Below are 26519 nucleotides of genomic sequence, written 5' to 3'. Positions count from 1 at the left end.
CGCTTCCTCTCCTCTTGCACTCGCGCCGTGAAGTCCGGGAAGAGGGAGATGTTCATGCCCTCAAACTGTAGCTTTCCCTTGTCTCTGGCCAGTCGCAGCGCCAAGTCTCTATCCCGATAATTAAGTAGCTTCGCTATGATTGGTCGTGGCGGGAGACCCGGTTGTGGTTTCGGCCCCAGTGTGCGATGGGCCCTTTCTATAATGAACATAGGTGAGAAGACATCTTCCCCTAGTAGGGTCTGAAGGAGTTTCTCCACAAACAGCTCCATTTTACCGGTGCTAGTGGATTCCGCCACTCCCGTGATGCGTAGGTTGGAGCGCCGCGAGCGCGCCTCCAAATCCTCCGTCTTATCCTGTATGACTTGGAGCAGCCGGCCAAACTGCTTGCGGTCCTTGTCCCATTCCGTTTGAGCCTCTTCCGCCTCTGTAAGCCGTCTTTCCGCCATGTCCAGGCGCTCCGCGTGCTTGTCCACCCTCTCGGACATGCGGTCCATCCGGTACGTCAGGGCATCTATTTTTGTGTTGATCGCTGACATGCTGTCTTGTAGGCCTTTTTCCATGTTCCCCAGCATGTCCCGTATGTCCGAACATAGAGAGTTCTCGGATGTTGTAGGGTGTGGAGCGGCGGCTTGAGCTGCCCCCTCAGCCCCCTTCGCCTTTCTCTGGTCGAACGTTAGCTTGGCCTGTGTTTTGTCCCCTTTCCCCATGGCAGTTCTGGTGGACACACGGCCGACAGGCCCAGAGATGCGGAGCACACCACCTGTGGTTTGAGGGCAGCGTTAGCAGTGAGCGCAGTGGTGGAGGTCCCCCTCGGCCCAGGGTGGTATGCAAGCCTTCCCCCTCCTTTCCTGTATGGCGGTATGCAGCAGGACCGCTACCCAAGATGGCGGTCAGTCGCGCCGGAATGCAGATGCGGCCGCCTCGCAGAAGACTACCTTGGGTAGTATCCCCTGCAGCCTGTATGTTTATAGGCCGGCCAGTTAGTCCCAGCGCAGGGGAGCAGGGCACTCACCGTCCCTCCGCAGGTACTGCACCGATCAGTGCGTGGCGCCGGGATCCGGCGAATAGTGCTTCTCGCCGGGAAGCTAGTGAGCCTTCAGAGTCTCCCCGCCGTCAGTGGGTGCTTGATTTATCCTCACCAGGCAGGAGCCGGCCAGCTCCGCTGCTCCACAGCGCCGGTCGCGAGTGCGCCAGCCCACCAGGTGCTTCAGAAGGTGGCTGGGGCCGCCTCAGTCCCCCTCGCCGCACGTACTGCGACGCAACTCGGGCAGCCGTCCAGGGCAGGTCGGGGATCGCGGCCTGGGTTGTGTCCGCGTCGTTCGCTTCGGCGCCAAGCTGCACCGCGTCGGATCTCCGCCGGGCGAAGGAGCCGTTGCCTTACCGGGGCCCCGTCCGAAGGTCTGCCACAGTTTTGAGTGCCGGCAGGGTAGCAATAGGATGGGTTTTAAGGAGTTTGGCGGGTTACCGGTGAGGAGCTCCGCGCTCGCGCGTCTTACATGGACGCCAGCTAGCTCCGCCCCATCCCAGCTGACTCTCTCTGGCAAGACAAAATGGCTGTCCAGCATTCCGCCTTTTATAGGCTGACCCTCAGGAGTCCAGAAGGGACCAGAAGGTTCTGGAACGCCCTATTCTACTCTATGGGACAGGTTCTAGGTTTGGCAGTTAGGGCAGTTGGTAGCCACCATTTTGTGACTCCAGCTTTATTCCTGTCAGAACAGGCCTCTAGGCCTGAGGTGAAAAACTATGAGGGGGGGAAAGAACACCTATACCCTTGACCAACACCTAGAAAAAGCTAGTGGACACAAAAATTAATAAAGGTATGAGGGGCAAAAAGGGGACAAAATAAATAATAAATTGGAGGGACTACGCAAAAAGCCAGACAGGTCTAACATCCATGTTGCCATCGTACAGCTACAGTTAAATCTGGAGAAATTACAAAGTAACTCGAAAACAGTATGGAGAGTCCCAGAAAACTGTAACACGTTAACGGCGAGGAAAAAAGGGAACTGACGTCATCACGCCGACGAGGCCCTCTTATGGCTCTGGTGATTTCATGCGGAGTCGCAAGCAGAGTCATATCATTGTGATGACCTCGTCGGCATGGAGAGTTAGGAAAAAAAATTCAGTGGAATGCTGGCGCAGGGGATATTCAAAAGGTAGGAATCCACAGGCAGATGTATCCATCATTAGTTGCCTTTACATCAATTAGTTCCATTATTTCCCTCTTTCATTTTTCCAAGCTTTGTTATTACCGACCCGTACTATACCACTAGTAACAGCACAATATATTGCCTTTATGTACATAAACAAGTCATAACACTTTAACAGACTTTCTATAACTATTATTGTACAACTACTCAGCAAGCTACAACTTACAACAAAAAACAGATTATTATTAATCACTTTGAGTGAAACCAAATGCATTTAACAATGCTTGTTCAATAGGCCACCGTATTTCTTTTAGGCTCAAACACTCTGGAAACACGTCTATGATCTGAACCAGTACGTGTTGACATTACACGCTCCAACGCCTGAGGATCAGAGGATTGGAGCCACAACAAAAGTTCCCAGCTCTCAGTTCCCAGCTCTCAGTTCCCAGCTTTTCAATGCCCCTGATTGACTCCCTAGGCATGCAGCGAGCTGACTGGACGGAGTTGGGCAGAACAAGTGCAGTAGACTTGGGAGACAAGGTGTCTTGGTCAGCTTCAGTGTGCGATGAAACGCCGGTGAGGCCCTAGGGCTGCTTTACTGTCTGTGTAGGCGGCAGAAGCGGCTGGCATTAGGCAAGTGCTGCTTTCTCTCATTGGAGGGCCGTGCATATTTTTTCTGTCTTTTAGCTAAGCATCCTGTTGGGTAACCATAAGCTTTAGATTTAATCATTCATTCATTCATTTAGAGTGGTGCATGCATCCTCAAAGAAAAATCAGCACACTTGGGGTACCATCATCCTCGAAGAAGCTAGTAGATAAGGCATACTCTGAAGCATGCTGTTAGATAGGCCTTTACATATTCACAAAGAAAAAAGACCTGGAGAGAGAGAATTTACATCTCCAGAGAGAAGGACTATGAAATATAATACACATGCTCTGAGAAAGAGGCCAGAGGATTTTGTACCTGCATCCTCAGAAAGAGGGGTCAGCAGAGGAGGTCCCACTTCTGGCTGTGGTTCATCGGGCTCTTCCCCTTTCTCTTCTTCCTCGCCCTCCTCTTCTTCAATCTCCTCTTCAGATTTCTGGGCAGTGCTGATCCAGACACAGCGGCCCTAAAAACAGCATGAGGGAATGTTAGGCAGAAGCTGGAACACCTTTATTTACTATTGCAACTCATCCTCTATCTTGTGTATCCTCATACATATACACTGCAAAGGCTGACAATTACACCTCAAAATTCAGTTGAAAAACATTATGCTCCACGCACCATATTGTATCTGCTGGTTATCATCGTCTTTGAAAACTCAAATTAATTATTTTTGATGACAGCCGAGAAAAATGGTTTACTCCAAAGACAAATTGCCTAAGTGGACCGTGCCTGAAACGTTATGTTACAATTACTGAGGAAAAACACTGGTTCTCCATATGGAAATTTGCAATTCCTGCACATATATTATGCTACAGGGGGGTGGAGTAAGAAAGCCAGCTACCAAGATGGCTGTGTGAATGTCAGTTGTTAGAATGCTAACCGATACTAAGGGTTAACATCATAAGCTTTCACAGCGTGGTATGTCTACATCGCAGCTTAGTTGGTAAGTAATATTTTTAATGCACACATTATACACACTCACACAAATATATATATATATATATATATATATATATATATATATATATATATATATATATATGTGTGCAAAGGAGGAACCCCTGCGAGTACAGCATAGGTCCATTAGCCACACCAACCGTAAGTGTTGATAAAGTTTGTTTATTTTAGGCAGATAAACAGACGCGTTTCGACCACAGCCGTGATCTTGGTCACATATATATGAAGCCAATCCTGTTTCACTGCCAAAAAACAGGCGCGGACACCATGAAAACATGGCACTGCAATTTATTTCACTCGAAGGCCCTGGCGCGTTTCGGAGGCTAAACTGCCCTGCTCACAACATCAGGCGCTATTGAGGTAAGTCATTAAATAAAATTTGTTTTTAAACAAAATGTTATTGATTTTACATCATGGTAAACACTGAGTATATAGAGCCACCCCAAGAGTTCAGGAACAGAAGTTAGCCATGCACCATAAATGATATATGACAATAATTCACTTCTCCAAGGTGAAAAGAAAGGAGATGGTCCCACTGCTCACATCTAATGATAAAACCAAAACCCTAAACGGTACAGTAATCATCACTATCTGTTGTTTAACCCAAAAACAGTTAAATGCCCACCCCCTACCATCATCACCGGTGTGTTCAAAGCTCTTACAGTATCTACAACGGGTATCTCGGGATAGCCGAGTACAAGAACTACTTGTAGTGGATATTTTACTATTTGTCTCGGTTGGGGCCACCCTTCACTGTATCCTCAGCTTACTGGCGGTCGGACATGGATTGCACCAGCCCCTCCCACGCTCTTGCTGAATCCAGAGCTTTCTCATTATTCAAGCGTCTCGCCTGTTGAAACCGAAGGACACTTTCACTGTTAGCCCATTTATTCAGTTCTGCTTTCCATCTCCTGCTGCTAGGACCCTACTTTGATTTCCAGTGTGTGGTAATTTCACGCTTTACTAGCAACAGCCCCATATCTATGAATGCACTTGTTACCTTTGTCTTGGAGGTATGGGGGAACCAATGCAATATACACGTGGCTATGTCAAAAACTATCTGGCGATCTGTAACCAAATTTAATAAGTCTCCTATTTCAGACCAATAGTTCCCCAGTGTTGGGCAATCCCATAGCATATGTTCGAGCTCCACCGCTTGCTTTGTGCATCTGGGGCATGCAGCACTGTCAACCTTGAAGTATTTTTTAATCTTACCAGGCGTTAAGAAATGCTCTGTACAATATAAAAAAGTGCACCAGCTGGAACCGTGCATTTCTAGTGCTTTTCCAGGCCCTTCGCATAATATGTCCCCAGGCCGTCTCTGGGATGGGCTTCCCGATACCTATCTCCCATTTCAATCGTAATGTGTCTAATGGAGGCAATCCCTCATTCAGGATTCACCGATAGAGGCATGTAACTGCCTTAAACTTCCCTGCTGCCATCATAACATATTGACATGCCATAGTTGTTTTGGGCTCTGCCAATCCCTCCTTCCAATGTTTCTGAAGTGCATGCACCAGGGCAGCATGCACAAGAAATCCCCCTCTAGGGAGGTCGTATCGTTCCTGTAAGGCCTGGTATGTCAATAATTCACCTCCCTCGTACAAATCCCCCAGCACCTGCACCGCAGATTGTTCCCACTCCAGCAAGGACGTCCAGTCTCCACCATGGGGCAATGCTGTAACCATCCCCATCAGTTTTTCAGGGGCATATGGATGCGCCACATCCGCTCTACGCTGGCTCCGATTCCAACATAATCTTAATGTTTTCTCTTCCAGTGATAGATCCCTAAGGTCAAGCCTTTGTTGTAATATTATAAAAGATATGACGTGTCTCGGTATTCCTTTACCTCTCATGTCCTCCGGGCCCCTAAATTCTATCGCAACTGCTAGCGTAAGGACCTGTAGTTGGGCTGCTATACAATAAAGCTCCAGGTCAGGAACCGCTAGACCTCCCTCTGCCTTTGGTCTCATCATCGTTTTTAGCACCACTCTTCATCTTCCAGACCCCCATAGGAATCCTACTATCATAGTATCAAACATCTTAAACATGGATCTCGGTATCCATATGGGTAATGTCCGAAAAAAATATAGCAGCAGTGGCAGTGCCACCATCTTTAGTAAGGCAGCCCTTCCTGTTACTGACAAAGGAAGGGTACTCCAGAATGCTATGCTACCGCTTAGTGCTCGTATACACCTACCAATATTCCCTTCCAGAATAGCACTGGCTTCATGGTAAATATGTGTGCGAAGGTATTCTAGAAAGGTAGGTTCCCAGCATTTATTCCGCCTTATGGTAGGTACTGCTCTACCGGGTTCCGCAAGAAACAAGCACATCTTAGTCCAATTCACTCTCAGCCCCGATATGGCACTGAACTCCGAGAGCAGTTCTGCCGCTCCTTCCAGTGCTCCCTCGGCATCCGCCAGGAACATCAGCAAATCATCTGCATATAGCGAGATATATTGCTGTTCGCCTTTGAAAGGCAAACCCTCATATCTTTGCCCCAACCTAGCATATGCTGTCAGAGGTTCAATGGCTAATGCGAATAATAACGGGGAGAGTGGGCAGCCCTGTCTCGTCCCACGGGATACTTGATACCGTCAAGAGATTACCGCTCCAACCTTCACTCTTGCCACTGCCGAGGTATACAACACTTTCGTCCATCCTATGAACGCATCTCCCAACCCAAAACAGCCCATTGCCTTATACAGGTAGGGCCATTCTAAGCTATCAAAAGCCTTCTCTATGTCCACGGAAAGTACCATGCCATCGGGGAGTCAAGGCTGACCTCGCCCAAAACTCCTAGCAATCTCCGTATATTTGTGGCTGTATTTCGAGTTGGGATAAACCCAGCCTGGTCCCCGTGAACCAATCTGGTCATATACTGAAGCAGGTGCGACGCCAAGATCCGACTTAATATCTTATAGTCAGTTGACATAATTGACAATGGGCGATAAGCCGCCGTGACTGTGCACTCTCTCCCTGACTTCAATAATGAGATAATGAGTGCCTCTGGCATGGTCATAGGGAGATGACCACGGTCGCACGCTTCCCTCTAGACCTCCAGTAACCTCGAGGCCAACAAATCTATGTAATGCAAGTAAAATTCTATTGGTAATCCATCCACTCCCGGCGTTTTATTATGAGCTCTGTGTTCAATCGTGCCTCTAATTTCTTCAATGGTTATATCCTGACCCAATTGCTTCACTTGCTCCTCCTCTAACTGCGGGAGGGGTATGTTCTCTAAGAAGGATTCAATGTCTTCATCCCCGTGACCAGTGTACTCTCATATAAGGCTTCATAATACTCTAAGAACTGTGTGTTAATCTCTCTCTGAGTACATATCGGACGCCCGTCCCGCGCCGTCAGTGCCAAGATTGGGGAGCCTCGTGGGGAGGAATTGGCCAACCAGGCCAGCAAGGTCCCCACTTTGTCTCCCTCCGCGTGAGCCTTTACAACGTACTTCTTATAATAGAAGCACTGGAGTCTTTCTAATTCTGTAGCTACTGCTTCCTTGGCTTCCACTACCTCTTTTTGTTTCTCCGGGTGTTCGGATCTAGCTCGTTCGGCTGTTTTCAACCTGTGTCCTGCACTTTCCACATCCTGTAGCAATACTTTCCTCACTCCTACATACTTATTAATACACAACCCTCTCACTACCACCTTGAAGGCGTCCCATTCCATTGCTCTAGTTGAAGCCGTTCCTGCATTTTCATTGAAATAATTCACTATCTCTTCTCCCACTTCTTGTTTAAAGACCGGGTCATCTAACTTTTCGGGACGTAATCTCCAAGTCGGGATTTCCGACTTTTCTAGTGTCCAATGCATAGTAATCAACAACGGGTTGTGGTCTGATAGTGTTCTACTGAGATACTCAGAGTGAATTATGGAGGGCATTATGGATGCTGAACCCTAATATTGCATCTAGTCGAACATGGAGTTCATGTAATGCCAAGAAGTAGGAATAATCCCGATCTCGTGGGTGGTGGGTTCTCCACGCATCTACAAAATTCTATCTGGTTTGCCAGTCTTGTCTATATTTGGATAACCTATGGACTGGGGAGTCTGGTAAGGGGGGATGTGACCTATCTTGAAAAACATCTGTTATCGAGTTAAAATCTCCTCCAACCGTAAAATACTGGGTTAATGTACCAGATATGCGGTCCAGGAATCGTGCCTGATCTACATTTGGGCCATAGATACTACACTGTGCTAAGTTCCTCCCATATAAACGTCCCTCAACTGCTACAAATCTCCCTTCCGAGTCTATGGTTTGCTTAGTTACCTGAAAGGGGACCCCAGCTCTAATCCAAATCAATGCCCCCCTTGCAAATGCCGAGTAGGATGTACTAAAAACCTGCCCCCTCCATCGTCGCTGCAAGGTTTGACCCTCTGATCTAGTGAGGTCCGTTTCTAGGAGAAATGCAATATGTACCCCTCTCCTGACCAAATAAGCATGGACCTTATGGCGCCTTGTCATTGTGTGTAGTCCCTGTATAATTCCAAGTAATACATCGTAGTTCAGGTATTGTCCCCATCGTAGTAAATCATCTGTTTTGACCCTTCCTTTACATATATGAACACACCAGTGGTCCCAAAGTCCCAACTGTTCCCCCCCCCCCCAAGAACAGGGCCTAGAACAAAAATGGTAGTTCCCATCCAACCTATATTAATAACAAACTCACTCCTATACCCACCAGTAGTCACTGTGGGCGTGCCTTACAGGCAATGGGGGGGGGGCCTAGAGCCCACGGGTGACCACTCAATCACAATGGTAATTTCCGCTTCGATCCCCCAATTGTACATTGTTCCTCTGGCTTACCAGTTTTCCCCCACGCAAATTGTTAAGCTAATGCATACTGTTCGAGCGTTCCACTATTAATCAACTTCCCAATGCACCCCTTGTTCAGTATTCTGACAACGTTCTTCCGCTTACATAGTTCCTGATTCCATGCCTCCCCATAACAGTTCTCTGAGCAGTTCTTCAAACCTCATTCATCCAGTAGCCCATCAGCTGTGGCCGGGGTGACGTGTGGCATCCGTAGGCTTCCTGCTTCTGAGGACTAAGTGTCAGATTGTGCCTTGTCTCTCTCCGAGTCAGTACTCCCAGGCAACTGCAACAACTGTTCCCCTGACAAAGCAGTCACTGCCTTTAGCACCTCTTGTCTCCCTATCTCTGCCTGAGACGGAGACGGTTTCTGCATACCCTGTTGCCGACGTCTAATATGCTGTGATTTGTGACGATGAGGTTCCCGGGATGGCTCTTGGAGGCGTTGCGCTGTTAGCTCTGTTCCAGATCGATAGGCTTCCAACCAAGTCCATGCTTCTTCCAGGCCATCGTGGAAGTAGGTGCTAGCATCTAGCATTATTTTCAATCTGGCTGGGAATAACAATGAATATTGGAGGCCCTCTGTTCTCAGCTCTTTCTTAACTGCCAGGAAAGACGCGCAGCGGCGGTAAGTCATTAAATACATCATCATTCTACACGGTTGTCACAGCAACTGATAGTCCTCATCTCATAGACATAAAAGTTTGGAAGGAAAAAGGTACATTGTCCAATATATATATATATATATGAGAACTAAGTTGGGATCATTCCTCCTCGTTGCCGTTACAGGGAAGCCCTACTCTGAAAAAAACTCAGCTCTCTTTATTGGAGGTGATCCACCAAGAAATTATAGCGCACAGGGAAGAAACACGGCAGGATAATCGCAAATCACAAGCTGCGATGAGGAAAATGCAGGGTGTGGTCAGAAATCTGTCCAAGGCCTGTGTAAATGTCGGGGACAGGGTTTTGAATCTGAAGGACAGGGTTGTTTCAGTGGAAGCAGAGGTCGCTGCGGCTACTAGTAAGGTTGAATCTCAGCATGCCAAAGTTATAGACATTCAATGGAAACTAGAGGATACGGAGAATAGGCTCAGGCAAAATAATCTGAGGGTGCTAGGTATCCCTGAGGGGGCAGAAGGCACGGATGTCAGAGCTTACGTCATCAAGCTCTTTGAGCTAGCATTCCCTGAGCTTTCCAGTTGGAATTGGTCTGGAGAAATCCAGAGGGCACATCGTACCCCCTTTAAAGTACGCCGTAATATAAGAGAAGGAGATAAGCCAAGGGCGATCCTAATATTCCTTGGTAATTTTGTTCTGAGACAGGCCATTTCAGAAAAGGCAAGACCAGACGCAAGAAGGTCCAGCGAGGGAGTGTCATTCTTTTTCCGCCTGGACTATTGTCATACCACCGTTGAAAGGCGCTGGAGGCTAAGACAAATGATCAAGCCTTTTCAGGATAAGAAAATGCAAGCCTACCTGATAAACCCAACAAACAAAGGGGCCAGACAGATTTGTTTTTTAGAAGATTTTTCATCCCGCCCAGCCAATTATTTCTGGAGGGTCATCTATTTTATTTTAGTTTTTTTGTATTTTTAGAAAAACATTAAACCATTTGATTATATATGTCATCAAATACCTAACAGTAAATTTGCAAGGCGAAGCCTTGGAAAAAGAACAAGGGTGCTACAAGGGCCATTTAAATCTATACAGTGTTATCCCTAGTCTTGTAACCCCCCAATTAAATTTCGTATCCTTGGTTTAGTAAGACAGGCAGGCAGTGCCTTTGAACTGTTTGTCCGCCTGTCTTCTTGTGCCTAATATAAAGGACTGGTTCCTAATGTCAATTTACTGTTAGGTATTTGATTCAATGCTTTTGGTGTTGCCTGTATGAACTGACTGTGTATATATATTTTTTATTACTTGTATAGCACCGGTACATTATTGCACATTTCACTTGTATGTATGTATTTTTTCACTGTTCGTTTGATGACATATATAATCAAATGGTTTAATATTTTTCTAAAAATACAAAAAAACTAAAATAAAATAGATGACCCTCCAGAAATAATTGGCTGGGCGGAATCAAAAATCTTCTAAAAAACAAATCTGTCTGGCCCCTTTGTTTGTTGAGCATATTAGAGTGGTCCAAGCCAGTTCAGACACAGGACCCAAACCTTTGTTCTTGCCCTACCTGATAAACCTAGCACAATTGAAGATAGTCAATGAAGGTTGGACACAATACTTCGCATCAGAAATCAAAGCGCAGGAGTATCTGGACTCTTTAGCTAGCTAGAGGACTGTTCTGTCTGGGGCTTAGCTCCGTATAGGTAGTATTATAGGTGGGGGGTTAAGGCTTGGTAATCAAAGTAATCTCATATGGCAGGAGGGGAGTGAAGTTTTTGTTGAAGTACGTTTTTTGAAGGTAGTCCTCACTGTTTGCTCACTGCAACCATCACACGCACAGACCTAGTCTGAGCGCTTTACGAGGGAGGGTGCAGGGGTCAGGGGTCAGGTTGGGTGGGGGGCGGGGGGACGGGGGGAAAGCTGGGTGGAGGGAAGATGGGGGATGGGGAGGGGGGGTGCATTGGTGGAGGGGAAAAAATGCAAAAAAGAGAACTTTTGACACAAATGTAAATTGGCATATGGAACAAGATCTTTGTTTTGAATTTGTTTGCATCAATCATCTGGTACAGGTTGAAGAGAAGATAAGATGTAAACAGAAATATGTCCAAACTTACAATCTGTTCATTGAATATTAGTGGCCTGAATGACTGGAAAAAGAGGGGAAGGCTTGCAGAATTTGTTAAATCTGAACAGATGGATATATTGTGTTTGCAAGAAACACATCTGCCATGGGGGAAAAACATTGGTTAAATTTAAGTGGATATGAGATCCTCTCTTGTTGCTCTCAGACTTCAGCAGTAATTGGGGTGGCTATTATAGGAAAGACAGGGCTTGGAGGGGCTAAGCGCTGTAAGGCCGACGCTATGGGTAGATGGGCAGTATGCGAGCTGAATATAGGTTTTACCATATGTGGGATATATGGTTCAAATCAGGATGACCCCGAGGTTTTTGGGCATATGGAAAATGAACTAACCGGGTGGCCTGCTCCCTTTGTGGTCTGTGGGGATTTTAATATTTCAGCAGAATTTCTGGGCGATATCCCTTATATTGGTCGTAAACCCAGGGTCTATCTATGATGCAATCCCATGGGATAAGCGATATTTGGAGGGATAAGAAACCGGGAAACCCGGTTTCTCATACTTCTCATGCCCATTTCAGAAGTTTACTAAACTGGACTATTTTATGATATCCACTCAAATACGTAGCAAAACAAAGACCTAGAAATTACCAAAAATAATTTCGGACCATAATCCACTGATTCTTACTTTGGATTACCCCAGGCTCAGTAAAAAGCATAAGGCTTGGACATTTGATAGGAATCCATTGGCAGATAACTCCTATGTAGAACATATAAAGTCTTGGTCACAGAGGTATTTTGATGCGAACAGGTTCACCGCCTCACGAAATATATTCTGGGACAGCTATAAAGTAGCATTAAGGGGTGAGACTATTAGCTATGCTGCCCAAGCCTGGAAAAAGATCCGCCTAGAGAGAGAAAGATTAGTGAGCCAGCTAAGGGAGGCGGAAGAACAACACAGGTTAGATATATCACAGGGAGTTAGCTCCATTAAAGCGCAAATCCATAAACAAATGGCAATAAAGACAGCTCCTGAGTATCAAGCGCAGAGAGGCAAGCTCTATGAGACAGGCGAGCAGGCGGGAAGGGCACTCGTGCTTCGTATCTGGCAGGCCGCTTCTAAAAATGTAATTACTCGAATTGTAGAGCAGGGTCAGGATTTTGTTGAGCCTTCGGAAATTCTGAATGTTTTTAAAAGGTTCTCTCATAAATTATACCAGGAAGAATCAACTGCAGAAATACCTTTAGAACAATTGGTGGAGCCAGGAATTAGATTTGATCAGGGGGATAGGGAAATCCTGGATAAGGACATCACGATGGAAGAACTATTGGGAGCCATACGAGATCTAGCTTTGGGTAAGGTGGCAGGCCCTGATGGTATACCCCTTGAAGTTTACACTAAGGTACTAGAGGAGACCGCCCCAATGCTCCTGGATCTATTTAATGGGATCATAAACACTGGGGAAATACCGGACTCATGGAGAAACACAAATATAGTGGTGTTTCATAAAAAGGGGAAGGCGAAGGAAAATCCGGGGTCATATAGACCTATATCTCTAATAAATACAGATAATAAAATATATGCAAAAATTCTTGCAATCCGGTTGGGGAGGATCATTGGGGGCCTTGTCTCTCCCTGGCAGCATGGTTTCATTCCTGGCCGTGGAACTACGGACCATATAAGACGTGCAATTACTTTGTTTGACATACATGCTGCGGGGGAGGGGGGTGGCAATGATCCTCCTCGACGTGGAGAAAGCCTTGGACGGTGTGCGGTGGGATTATTTGTGGGGGGTGATGGAGGGTAGAGGGTTTGGGCAAAGATTTAGGAAGGCTGTACAAGCGATGTATTTGGATCCAGTTGCAAGGATTCCCATAGTCCTCACACGTTCTAGCAGGGGAAGCATGTATGATTTAATAAGCTTCTCCAAAATACCAAGGGACACCTCATTTACCCCTACGGTTACTAGCTCTGGGGATACATGTTCACGTGTATCTGAAGGAAGAGGCTCTACTATGGGTGGGGGACCTGGCTCACTATTTGGGTTGGGTAGGGGCGGTGATGGAGTCTGGCCGCTACACCCTTTCCTTTTTACCCCTCCCTTTTTCCTTTTCTTCCTTGGTGGGGAGTGACCAACCCTTATAGCCTTGTCAGACGTGGTTCTAGACTTTGATCCACTCGTTACAGGAATGATTTCGCCTGGGTCGGTACAAACCAGAGACAAGTTGGACAGCATAGGGGTTGGTTCAACTTCCCTAATAAGGGTCTCGGGGATGTTTGTTTCAATGATGCTTGAGTGATCAATAGGGGGACAAACAAGGTGACCTCCGCAGGTGGCACTACTACAGGGCGGGGAGATAGCAGGAAACCTAAATATACTAGGGGTAAGGTTAAGATCAGTGGCATCGGCCTCAATAACGCTCAAACCTTGGGCGGCAAGCTCTTGTGTATTATTAGGAATTGGCAGTGGATTTTTCTTTAGCTGCTCAATTGAGCGTCGCCGCTCTGCTCTTCTTTCAGCAAGAAGTAAGTCCATATCTACCTCCTTTGCGGATTTCTTAAAGAATTTATCTAGGGGACCCAGAACGGAGACACTCACACCAGGTGGAGCTGAGTGACTCATGTTAAAGGAGGATTGTCCAGAATAAGGGCGCTAGGTATAGTAACTGTAAACCACTTCTAGCTATACACAGTGCAGAGATACTAAGACACAGCATATAACAAGCAAGATGTAAATGACCTAGCCCAGCCCGGCCTCCTTCGGCCCCGGACGGCCACAGACGATCCCGCCCTTGTCCCGGGCTTCTCCCGGGACGCTCCCGCTTAGCGGGTACTAACCTTCCCTTAAATAGGTAGTCCGTAAGATTGCAGGCGGGGCGTGTTGGCCAGGGAGAGCGGCCAGGTGACGAGAGGCGCGGTGTGCAGGGGCTTCTGGGATTCGAAGTCCTGCCCCGCACGCTCGCAGCCCTGGACCTTCACACGCAGCAGCAATCAGCCTCCCCTGTGGCTCTGGTGCGCAGCGGGACCCGCGAAGCGGGTTCCGCAAGTTGTGATGGTGATAGAAGGGGTCCAACAAAGTCCTCAACCCTCAGCAAACGGCCGGCAACAAGTTCAAAGGAAAGGTATCCCACGACGTTCAATCAACACAAGCCTTTTAAAGATTGCAGGCGGGGCGTGTTGGCCAGGGAGAGCGGCCAGGTGACGAGAGGCGTGGTGTGCAGGGGCTTCTGGGATTCGAAGTCCTGCCCCGCACGCTCGCAGCCCTGGACCTTCACACGCAGCAGCAATCAGCCTCCCCTGTGGCTCTGGTGCGCAGCGGGACCCGCGAAGCGGGTTCCGCAAGTTGTGATGGTGATAGAAGGGGTCCAACAAAGTCCTCGACCCTCAGCAAACGGCCGGCAACAAGTTCAAAGGAAGGATTCAAATGATGGGCGAGAGCTCAGATGAGATTTATATAACAAGGGGGACTCGTCAGGGGTGCCCCTGCTCACCTATTCTCTTTGTGCTCTATATAGATCCCCTGATACAACGGATAATGGATAGCACAAACATTAAACCTGTGAATACAAAGGGTTTTGAAACAAAGATAATGGCTGTCATCACGGTTGAAGCGGATGTTGCCTTATGGGCAGTGGTGGATATTACTAAGTCATTCGGTGGACATACAGGGTACCGTTTAAATGAAGGGAAGACCCAGGTACTTTGTTCACAGAACATAGTTAAAACAGATCCTAGATTCGTTGATTCCGCAGTGTATCTAGGGATCACGATCAACGCCATACCTGCTCAAATAATTAGGGATAACTTTACTCCAGTATTGAAATCAATGGAAACAGGTCTGAGAAGAATGGACACATTACACCTGTCAATGGTAGGGCGCGCAAACGTCCTCAAAATGACTATGTTTCCAAAGATACTATATTTGTTCCGAGCCATCCCCTTTTTAATTGATGAAAAACGTATTAGATCAATAGAAGCTCTTTTTATGAACTTTCTCTGGCAGTATGGCATGGTTAAAAGATCTTTAAAATTTATGTCACTGCCACAGGAAAGGGGAGGTCTAGGGGTACCTAATATAAGGTATTATCACTGGTCTTGTTTACTTACCCAAATGGCAATCCTGTTTGATCCTGGGGTGAATGAACCAAATAACTCTTATAGAAATGAAAACTCTCCTACAATATATGAATTGATATTAGGTAGGGAGGCAATAGATGTTCTACTGAGGAAAACAGAGAAACGATACTATAAGAGAATGGGATATAAGACAATGGATGCTATATGGGGATCTGGTCGCTGGTTCAGAAATGCTTGAAAATTCCAAGATTTAATCACCATACCCCCCTGTGGCTCTCTGGGCTGTTTCCTAATCAATCTAGGGACAGTACGTGGGAACATTGGGTGCAACAAGGCATTCTGAAATTAGGGGACATAATGGTTGGGGAAGAGATCAGTTCCCTGGATAATTTACAGCTGAGGTATTCCATGTTGTGGAATCAAGAGTTTAAATATGCACAAGTCACTCACACAATCAAATCTAAGAGGCCACGTATCACTCTAGGAAAAAGGTGTAGTATATTGGATTATCTGTTACGGGGAGGGCGCAGAGTCAAAGGTATTTATGGGATATTACTAGAAGAAATACAGGATGACATAGAAAAAACTGAGGTCTCTTGGGCCAAAAAACTAGAAAATCCTGATGTCGACTTGGACAGAGCACTACTTTTGGATAAAAGATTTCTGCGCTCCTCTAACCTGAAAGCACAACATTTTAAAACACTTTTTAATCTTTATTTATACACCCTCTAAGTTATTTGATTGGGGAAGAGGGAGGATAACAGTTGTCCCAGGTGCTGAGAGGGTCCGGGGGACCTCGTACATATGTTCTATCAGTGCGATAAACTAGGAATGATTAAAAAAGAGATGGAGGCATTCTGGGAGGGGCTGCTAGGCCTTAAGATAAGCCTATCCCCAACATTGATGTTTTTAGGCTGCGATAGTAAGTTGGCTTTAAATCCAGAGACAGAGGCTTTAGTTTTTATTTCAGTCGCACTACTCCGCATTCTGATCTCAGCAGCATGGAAGGATACGGAGGCACCTTCATTCCAGATGTGGCTGACGAGACTCTTAGGTATGCATAATATAGAGGCTGCTCTATTATGAGTTAAAGGGTAGAAGAACATGGGAGATGGGCTTAAAGATCTGGGCACCTGTAGAGCTCTGGAGGGCCAACATGTTGCAGCAATAATCAATTATAAGGTGTGAAACGCTATAGAGGAGTATACAATGACTGTTTTCTCCTTTACCCGTCTCTCTCTTTGTATATATATTTTGTATAACATTTGTATATAACAGTATCAATTGTCTCTCTCTATTTTTTAGATTTTTATGGTATCTTAATGGCTCTTTTAACTCTCTTAATGCTGGATGTAGATGATTTATGATATCTGCTTTGTTGTATAATGAATTGAATGAATTCAATGTTTTTTTTTGTTTTTATATATATTGTGTCAAATAATTCTCAATAAAAAAAACACAAAAAAAAGAATGTAGAAAACCTTATATGTGCAATATAACCAAAACACCCAGGCGGGTTTTTGAGGGAGGAAAGGAGCTATAAGTGAACAGATAATGCTTCATCAGAATTCATCCAATGTGGGATTTTGAGTTCAATAGGAGTATGTACCTAGATTCTAGCCTCCTGAGTAACAAATGTCTGTTCCCACCCGTAGGGTTCTTAGGGTTAGTGTTGATTATGAACTAGGATAAATCCTTTGCATTGGTTGATGTGTTTGGCTACAGGGTAACTTGGATCGTCATTGGCAATCGCTCTTAGATGTTGCAAGATCCTGAAGAGTAGATGATGCTCCCCATGTACCTTTTGTTACAAGTGCATTCTAAAACATAGACTGCAAAATTGCTTTTACAATTGAAATTCCCTCTGATTTCAAGAGGTGTATGTCTAAAAGGTGTTTGTAGAAGTTTCATATTGGAGCCATATCGACAAGCTTTACATTTAAAGCACTTTTGGAAACCTCTGTGCACTCTCAGCCTTTCTTAACCTGTGGTGAATTGCATACTAACTCATTTCGCATCGATTTGGCCCTCCTGGATAATATGGGAGGTACTATGGTGATATTACAGCCAATGGTGGGATCACTTTTGACAATATGCCAATTTTTATAGAGGAGGTTGTAAAGAATGGCATGATATGCAGAACAGCCTGTAATGAGACGAGGTGTACCTGGGTGGTGTGTAGTTTTCTTCCTATTCTCACTTTGGCTGAACAGCATATCTTCTCTCTAGATCAATCTAGTTTTGTCTTGGGCTGTTTTGAGAACTTCAAAACTATACCCACAAGACGTAAGTCTCTTAAAAAGGCCATCTGTGTAAACACACACATTCACAACACACACCACACCACACTACACCACACACACACACACACACACACCACACACACACACACACACACACACACACGTACACACACACACACGTACACACACACACACCCACACACACACCCACACACACACACACACACACCCACACACACACACACACACACACACACACACACTACAATGTAAGGTGGCAGTTGTGACTGTGTACTTATAGCTAGGTCAGAGTTTCCACATGAAGAGCGTTTTCCCCCAGTAATACCTTTGGTGAAAACGGACGCATTTTCACAAATCTTTCAAAACATTCATCCACCTCAGCTCCCTCCTGGAAAGTTTTGCCCACATCAGTCTAGCGGGGCTAAGAAAAAGGTGTCATACCAAAACATTGATTCCCTTTTCAAATTTTGGGAAGCAAGAAAGAATAAACTGCTGAACAGAACTACACCCATTTTGACAGAAAGCTGGTGTCCGGATATTCTCTGATTGACCACTTTATAGGGAACTAGTCAATCCGGATTGGCTGCCCACAACATGAGCAATATATTGTGGCAGCTATTACTAGACTAAGTAGCATGATGTCTGCATGCTGGAAAAAAATATATAAGGGGGCAACGTGGGCGCAACCTAAACCCCAAGGGAGATTTTGTGGTTCCCAAAGTTAACCGTCCCAATATTGGTAGGTGATACCGTGGACAACATTTTGTGGCAAACATTACCGGACTTCTGGATGTTGTCCCCACATTGTAGTGAATGCCATGTTTTGAGGATCACAAAAAGGAACACAGATAAAGGGCGATAACAGATTTTGGTTACAAAATAAATAAAAACAAAACTGAATCTTAGTTTCAGTTTTACAGTTTCGGTGCTCGTGGGGCTATTTCAGCCCCCAACCACTGAAACAAATGGGAGAGGTATTGTTGGAAAGGGGAGAATCTCCCCTTACCAATTGAACTCTTCCCTAGTGGATCCCTGCTTGGAGATCGCCCAAGGGGGGCAATCCCCAAGCAGGGATCCACCCACTAGCCACAAGGGAGGTGGGAGCGGCTCCTGAGGCAAGAGCTTTACACCCTCCATTTTATTCTGCCACAACAAGTCTTTCTGCATGGTGGCAGTATCCCCCAATCTGCCCCCCTGGGGGCAGAAGGCACCCTAGACGCCAGAGATTATTTTTTTCTATGCCAGGGGTGGGGGCGGCTCAGATGGCCATGCCGATGCCCCCACCCTTACCACCCAAATAAGGCAAAATATTTCCCCCCCCCAAGAGGCAGATGGGGGCAGTAGGCCTGGATCTGCGCCCGGGCGGCAGAAAGTCCACTAGACACCAGGGATTGTCTTTTTTTATACGTAGGGGTGGAGACTTCCCAGAATTGGCCTGCCAATGCCCCCACCCCCAAAACCATTGCTACAGTCTTTCTGCCCCCCAGAGAGGCAGATCGGGCAATAGCCCCTTATCTGCCCCCCAGGGGGCAGAAAGGCCACTAGACACCAGTGATTTCTTTTTCCAAAGTTCGGGGTGGGGCTGTCCAGAAGGGACATTTCAATGCTCCCACTCCCCCCAAAAAATGCCACAGACTTTCTGCCCCCAGCAGGCAGTTCGGGGCAATAGCCCCTGATCTGCCCCGGGCCCATTAAGCGCCAGGGATTAGGCTGGCTTTTTTGTAAGTAGGGGTGGGGCCTGCCCAGAACAGGCATACCAATGCCCCACGCCCCCAAAAAATAGCCACAGTTGATAGACAGGTGAGCACTTGTATTTTTGGTCCTGGGCTTGCAGACTTCTAGCAGAATCCCTTGCAAACCTCAAATTTAGCTGAAAAAAATATTTTTTTTCAAATGTCTGTGTTGGAAAGATGTGGGATGAACAGGCTGATACAAATTTCCTACCACTCAGTGTTCTCTGAGGTCGCCCAATAAAAATGGTAACACACTCATGTGGGTGGGCCAAGTACCCGCGACATGCAAGGGCCGAAAACGTATTGCGGAGACATCAAAATTACCTATCACAAGATTACCTGGTTTTGCAAGGGGGGCGCCTGGGTTTTTGGCCCTGGGCTCGGCGGCCATCTAGGGATATGTGAGAAGGACGGCGTAGGGCTCACCTTAGAATCATCCTGGAAGGAACCCTCCAACGACGTCCTGGGTCATCAGAGCGCACCCTGGGACTTGAAGGAACAATCGAAACCGCAGCCGCCAACATTCTTGTATGCTGTATCTTCACAGAGGGAATACGAGAGGAAAACTGAAGTGGGCGGAGACGAACTCGGAAGGGATTCTCCTACCCCAATGAAAGGATGGCGAGACAGGAAGGAGTCGTCTTGGACCAGTGGCAGTGAAGGAGATGTGAAGGAAGAAGGCGGAGACTGCAGGTGACTCGGCGAGGGTGACGCGGAGACCCAGGGAAATACAGAGACCGAAGACGACCGAGAAGGAGAAGAAGATTCTGACGAACGGTGGACCGAGGAGTGGTGGTGCCCACTGGAGGAGGCTGGGGAGCGGCCGCAACTCAGGAGAGTTGCGGCGGGCCGGTGAGTTAGAGCGTCTTGGGGAACCGGGAGAGGGTGAGCGGGAGGCGGGAGGGATGTACCGGGAAGAGCACGAGTAGCGTTTTAAGAACCTCTGTAGTTCTGGAATTGTGGTTATTATTATTTTGAGTACAACTGGCACTTTTGGATTTAAAAATCACCATCTGTGAACAAATATTGATTCCCCATTCTGTCCTTATTGCTTTCTGGCATTACAATAATCTCGGGCACGTTTTCCCCTTATCTAATCTTTTTCCCTCCTTACGTCCCAGCACTATTCTGTTAAACTGACCCAGAGAACCTCCTCAATCGACTCTTAATCACTCTCGGGTGTGGTGACAGGTAGAGATTGAATACACTCAATAAACAGTGTACCTGACGGCTCCCCTTTATTTCCTCTTCTATGAGCCTTCGGAGTGACACCATCAAAACGGAGGAGGAGCCTGGAACATCTGACCCGGAGACCCCGACCAGCTCATCCCAGAGTGAAACTGGTGAAGACCAAGAGAAAATCCAACCTACATCAACTGCTAAAACTCTGTCAGACAATAAACAACGTACTTTTGGAAAATATATACAGCCTCCGCGCCTGTTAATCAAACCTGCACTCCCACAAGTGGTGTCAGAAGTGGGATTAAAAGGCACCATGGAGGCTGCACTAGCGAAAATGGTGGAAAATCAAGAACATCTGGGGAAAATGATGGAATGCTTCCTGAAAGTAGTCGAAGAAGATCGGGGTAAGCTGCAACAAGTGCTTACCGGACAGTGTCAGAACCATGGAGCAGCTATGGATAAGATTACTGAGGCTTTAGGACATCAGAGAGGACCCACCACCTTACCCTCGGGTATTCCTAAACGATATGTAAGCGGAGAAGACCCCGATTACTTCTTTCATAACTTTGAAAGAATGGTCACAGCTGCATCCTGGCCACCGATAAATGGGGCCAATACTTGGGACCGCTCCTGTCTGGAGAAATGCAAGCAGCCTAGCAGGCGGCCACAGTTCAAGGTGTGGTACCGTATGCAGATATAAAGAGGTGCATCATGGAGAGGTTGGGGGTAGATGATGAGACCTATCGGCTTAAGCTTCGACAAATTAAAGAAGGGCCCCAAGAAACCCCTAGAGCCTTATATTGTAGGGTAAAAGATATGGCTGACCAGTGGTTAAAACCTGCTACCACAGATAAGGACGGGATCATGGCAAAAATATACTTGGAGCAGTATTTGTCCTCACTTCGTCCACCCATTCAGAGTTGGGCACGGCAACAAGCTAACTTGACCCTTGAAACTGCTTCATTTGACTGCTTCATTGACCCTTGAAACTGCTTCATTTCACTGCATTCCACCTGGCAGCAACGTGCATCATTGGATTTATTATCTTCGCTGGCGACCTACTGCCCCTGCCTCGCCTCCCCTCTGACCTCCATCTTGTTTGCTGTTGTTGTTTTCCCTGCCCCTCCTCCCCGCTACCGCCTCCCAGCTGCTGACCCTCCCACCCACGTTCACAGAGCCTACCTCGTCCTCTCAGCCCCTGTGACCGCCCGGACTCGCTCCTGACCGGTTGCTCCTTCCCTGCTCCTCTCCCTGTACTGCTGCTATCTTGCTGGGGATCGCACTGCTGAATTCAACCTCACGGTATCGCCTGCATTATTTATTTATTTCAGTGGTATCGCCTGCATTAGACTAAATAGCGCCGTGTTTAAAATCGGCTCGCCTGCTTTTCTCATATTTGCGCAGTGTTTTGCTTAATCTCATTGCTCTCAGCGCTTGTGACCATAGCGCCGCCCGCCCTGCACTGCATTTCATTTCACTGCATTCCACCTGGCAGCAACGTGCATCATTGGATTTATTATCTTCGCTGGCGACCTACTGCCCCTGCCTCGCCTCCCCTCTGACCTCCATCTTGTTTGCTGTTGTTGTTTTCCCTGCCCCTCCTCCCCGCTACCGCCTCCCAGCTGCTGACCCTCCCACGCTCCGCCCCCTCCACCCTCCATTTATGGCCAATGCCTCCACGCGCAGCGTCCACGCGCTTCGGACACGCCGAAGGTGCGCCAAAGGTAAGCCCGTCTACGCCCGTCCGCGCCTGGACCGCGCCCAGCGCCAGACCCCCTGCCCCTCTCGCTCCACAGCCCTCCCGCATTACCTATGATGCCTCCACCCTCCTAGCCCTTGACCCCGGTCGCGCCCCCAACTGCGTCCAAGCCGCTCCTGGACGCACCCATGGACCTTTCTCCTGCTTCTCCTGCAAATTTAGCGGCACCGACAACATCTCCGCTACGACTACACCACAGATTCCCGACCCCAACCACCTAGAATGCATCCTTCTCAACACCCGCTCGGTCCACAGGCACGCCATTGACCTCTGGAACCTACTAGACACCATCTCTCCTGACGTCGCCTTCCTAACGGAAACATGGATGAACGCTTCCTCCGCCCCGGACATCGCCATCGCTATCCCTGATGACTATAAGATCACACGCAAGGACCGCACCGACCATACAGGAGGTGGAATCGCTATCGTCCATAAGAAAACAATCCGCATCTCAACCAGCTCTGATGCCAACCTCGCCAACTCCGAACACCTTCACTTCCAGATCCACATCGACCCCAAAACCACACTCAGAGGCACCCTCCTCTACAGACCACCTGGACCACGCGCAAAATTCAGTGAAGACATCACGGACTTCATCACTCCACACGCGCTCCCCTCCAAAGACTTCATCCTTCTGGGAGACCTCAACTTCCACCTTGAAAAGATCAACGACCGCAACACCGCCACCCTCTTGGACAACCTCGCCAACCTCGGACTTAAACAACTGGTCACTTCCCCCACCCACATCGCAGGTCACACTCTCGACCCCATCTTCACCTCCAGCAACCATGTCTCCTTCAGCCACACTACGGATCTCCTCTGGACTGACCACAGCTGCGTTCACTTCATCTACAACAAGCCGAAACCCATCAACCACCCCCAACCAACTCTGCAAAGAAACTGGAACAAAATCACCACAGAGCAGATCTCCACATCACTCCTTCAATCCTCCCCAGCCCTCTCTTCTAACGCCAACGAAGCCGCCTCCAACCTCACCGTTTGGTTATCCAACACCGCCGACACCTTAGCACCACTGAAAAAACGTCAACACAAACTTGGCTTCAAGAAGGCCTCATGGTTCAACGACGACCTCAAGAAATCCAAGAAACTGTGCCGCTCCCTTGAAAAGGCCTGGAAAAAAGACCCATCCACCAGCAACAAGGACGCCTTCAAAAGCGCCATCCGTACTCACCACCAACTGATCCGAAAAGCCAAGAAAACAGCATTCAAAGACCGACTTGACAACAACGCCCACAACAGCAAGGAACTTTTCAACATCGTCAAGGAATTTTCCAACCCCTCGGCCAACTCCAACGACATCACCCCCTCTCAAACCCTCTGCGATTCCCTAGCCTCTTTTTTCCACAACAAGATTGCTGACATCCACAACAGCTTTGACAACCAACCCGGAAGGCAACCCACCCTACCATCAGCTGACCATCCTCCCCCCGTTAACACCCTTAACGCCTGGAACCCAATCTCCACTGAGGACACCATCCGCCTGATGAATTCCATCCACTCTGGATCCCCCACAGACCCATGCCCCCACCACATCTTCAACAAAGCAGACTCCGTCATAGCTCCGCACCTCCGAGACGTCATCAACTGCTCCTTCAACTCCGCTACCTTCCCAGAAGACTGGAAACACGCTGAACTCACCGCCCTTCTGAAAAAACCAACAGCAGACCCCACCGAACTCAAAAACTACCGCCCCATCTCACTTCTTCCATTCCCGGCCAAAGTCATCGAGAAAGCTGTCAACAACCAGCTCTCCGCCTTCCTCGAAGCCAACAAATCACTCGACCCCTCACAATCTGGCTTCCGAGCCAAACACAGCACTGAGACCGCACTCATCGCAGCAACAGACGACATTCGAACTCTACTGGACAATGGAGACACAGTCGCCCTCATCCTCCTCGACCTCTCTGCAGCCTTCGACACAGTCTGCCACAGCACCCTTTTACAACGCCTCAGAAACATCGGAATCCAAGGAAAGGCACTGGAATGGATCACCTCGTTCCTCACCGGAAGAACCCAGAGAGTCCGCCTCCCACCATTCAAGTCCGAGGCCTCTGAAATCATCTGCGGCGTACCACAAGGATCCTCACTCAGTCCCACCCTCTTCAACGTATACATGAGCCCCCTCGCGGCCATCGCCCGCCAACACAACCTCAACATCATCTCTTACGCGGATGACACTCAACTGATCCTATCTCTCACCAAGGACCCCAGCACCGCCAAAACTAACCTACACGAAGGAATGAAAGAAGTCGCCGAATGGATGAAACAAAGCCGTCTGAAACTGAACTCAGACAAAACAGAAGTCCTCATCTTAGGTAAATCACCCTCTGCATGGGACGACTCCTGGTGGCCGGAAGCCCTCGGAAATGCACCCATCCCGACAGACCACGCACGGAACCTTGGCGTCATCCTGGATTCTTCACTCTCAATGAACAGACAAGTCAGCGCCGTATCCTCTTCCTGCTTTAACATTCTTCGCATGCTCAGAAAAACATTTCGCTGGATCCCCTCCGAAACAAGGAAAACAGTCACCCACGCTCTAGTCACGAGCCGACTGGACTACGGAAACACCCTCTACGCAGGTACCACCGCTAAACTCCAGAAGAAACTACAACGAATACAAAACGCCTCAGCCAGGCTCATATTAGACATCCCACGCAACGAACACATCTCTGGTCACCTTAAAGACCTCCACTGGCTACCCGTCAATAAGAGGATTACTTTCCGACTGCTTACCCACGCACACAAATCACTCTACGACATCGGACCAGATTGCCTCAACTCTCGACTGTCCTTCTACACCCCCTCCCGCCAACTGCGCTCTTCCAGCCAAGCCTTCGCCACTGTACCTCGCATCAACAAGACCACCATGGGAGGCAGATCCTTCTCATACCTGGCTGCCAAAACATGGAACTCACTCCCCGCTTACCTTCGCCTCACCCAGAATCACCTAGCGTTCAGAAAGCAACTTAAAACGTGGATATTTGACAAATAATCCACCTCCCCTTCCTAAGCGCCTTGAAACCCTCTGGGTATGTAGTGCGCTATATAAGTGTTATGACTTGACTTGACTTGACTGTAGAAATCGCAAGTGCCTACAACAGAGCCCAAGAAGTCCAAAAGGGGCGAGAAGAAACCACATGGAAAACAGGAGGGCCAGGAGTAAATCGTCACCCTCGCCCACCTACAGTGAAGAACCTGAACCCGTTACAATAATCCCATGGGGTCCAATAATTAGACCACCTACTATGGGTCCCCAATGTTTCCAATGTGAAGGGATGGGACATATCGCCCGGTTTTGTCCTCAGAAGGAAAAACCCATGGAAATCGGTGAGGCGAGAAACCACTACTGTTCTCCCTCAGAAAAGAAGCCACTCCCTTATCATTGCACCGTTTCTGTGAATGGACATCGCGTGACCACCTTGGTAGATACTGGTTGCCTACACAGCGTAGTCCGACCTCAAGACCTAGGGTCATGTCTTGGTCCAATGGATGGAACTGTAGGTATCCGATGTGTCCACGGTGACACCAAACCGTATCCCACAGGTCCGAATACAACATGCCCACGATCCATGATCATCTTTAACTGTGAGACTAATACCCCGATTACCGGAGCAAGCTATTCTTGGAAACGATTATCCAAAGTTGTCTCAACTCTTACATGGCAAGAACCCAGAAGAAGAATGGTGGGCCTCAGCGCCTTTTACGCAGGATACAGACAAGAACTGGCCACCGTCAAAAATCAAGGAAAGTAGGAAACAGAGAATAGCCGAAAAAATCAAAAGTCCACTCGTTCTACCAATCATACAGGATGAGAACCCATGGGAAACCGATAGAAATCTCCATGCAGCACAAAGAGAAGATCCTGTGCTTCAAGAGGCATGGAACAAGGCCCTAGAAGATGAAGACCCCCACTATGTAGGTCCATATTTCTTTAAGAAGGAGGGACTATAGAAAAGGGAATCTGATCCAGAGCTCCCAGTTGCTAATACCTGGTCCGTTCAGGGATAAAGTGTTGTACTTAACCCACAGTCTCTTATTGGGAGGACATTTTGGGGTAGATAAAACCGAAAAATAAATCCTGGAAAGGTTTTATTGGCCTGGAATTTATCAGCAAGAGGTATTGTAGGGAATGTCTGGTATGCCAGAGAAACACCATTTATCACCCTACTAGAGCACCCCTTCAACCTCTTCCCA

At 47.7% G+C, this 26519-nt stretch overlaps 1 protein-coding gene across 1 annotated transcript in view; it reads right to left on the bottom strand.

Annotated features, from left to right (window-relative positions):
- Positions 1 to 26519, bottom strand: part of LOC147663332 (radial spoke head protein 6 homolog A-like) — a gene marked incomplete at its 5' end in the record, with an annotated part of 192224 nt that overhangs the window by 154589 nt on the left and 11116 nt on the right. The window contains one exon of the mRNA XM_086950516.1: positions 3115 to 3262. Within this exon, the coding sequence (XP_086806642.1) occupies positions 3115 to 3262 (148 nt within the window). The remainder of the gene's footprint in view (positions 1 to 3114; positions 3263 to 26519) is intronic.

Source organism: Lissotriton vulgaris, unplaced genomic scaffold (assembly GCF_964263255.1).
Source record: "Lissotriton vulgaris unplaced genomic scaffold, aLisVul1.2 SCAFFOLD_1011, whole genome shotgun sequence".
Classification (NCBI taxonomy): domain Eukaryota; kingdom Metazoa; phylum Chordata; class Amphibia; order Caudata; family Salamandridae; genus Lissotriton; species Lissotriton vulgaris.
This window is presented reverse-complemented; position numbering and strand designations above follow the sequence as displayed.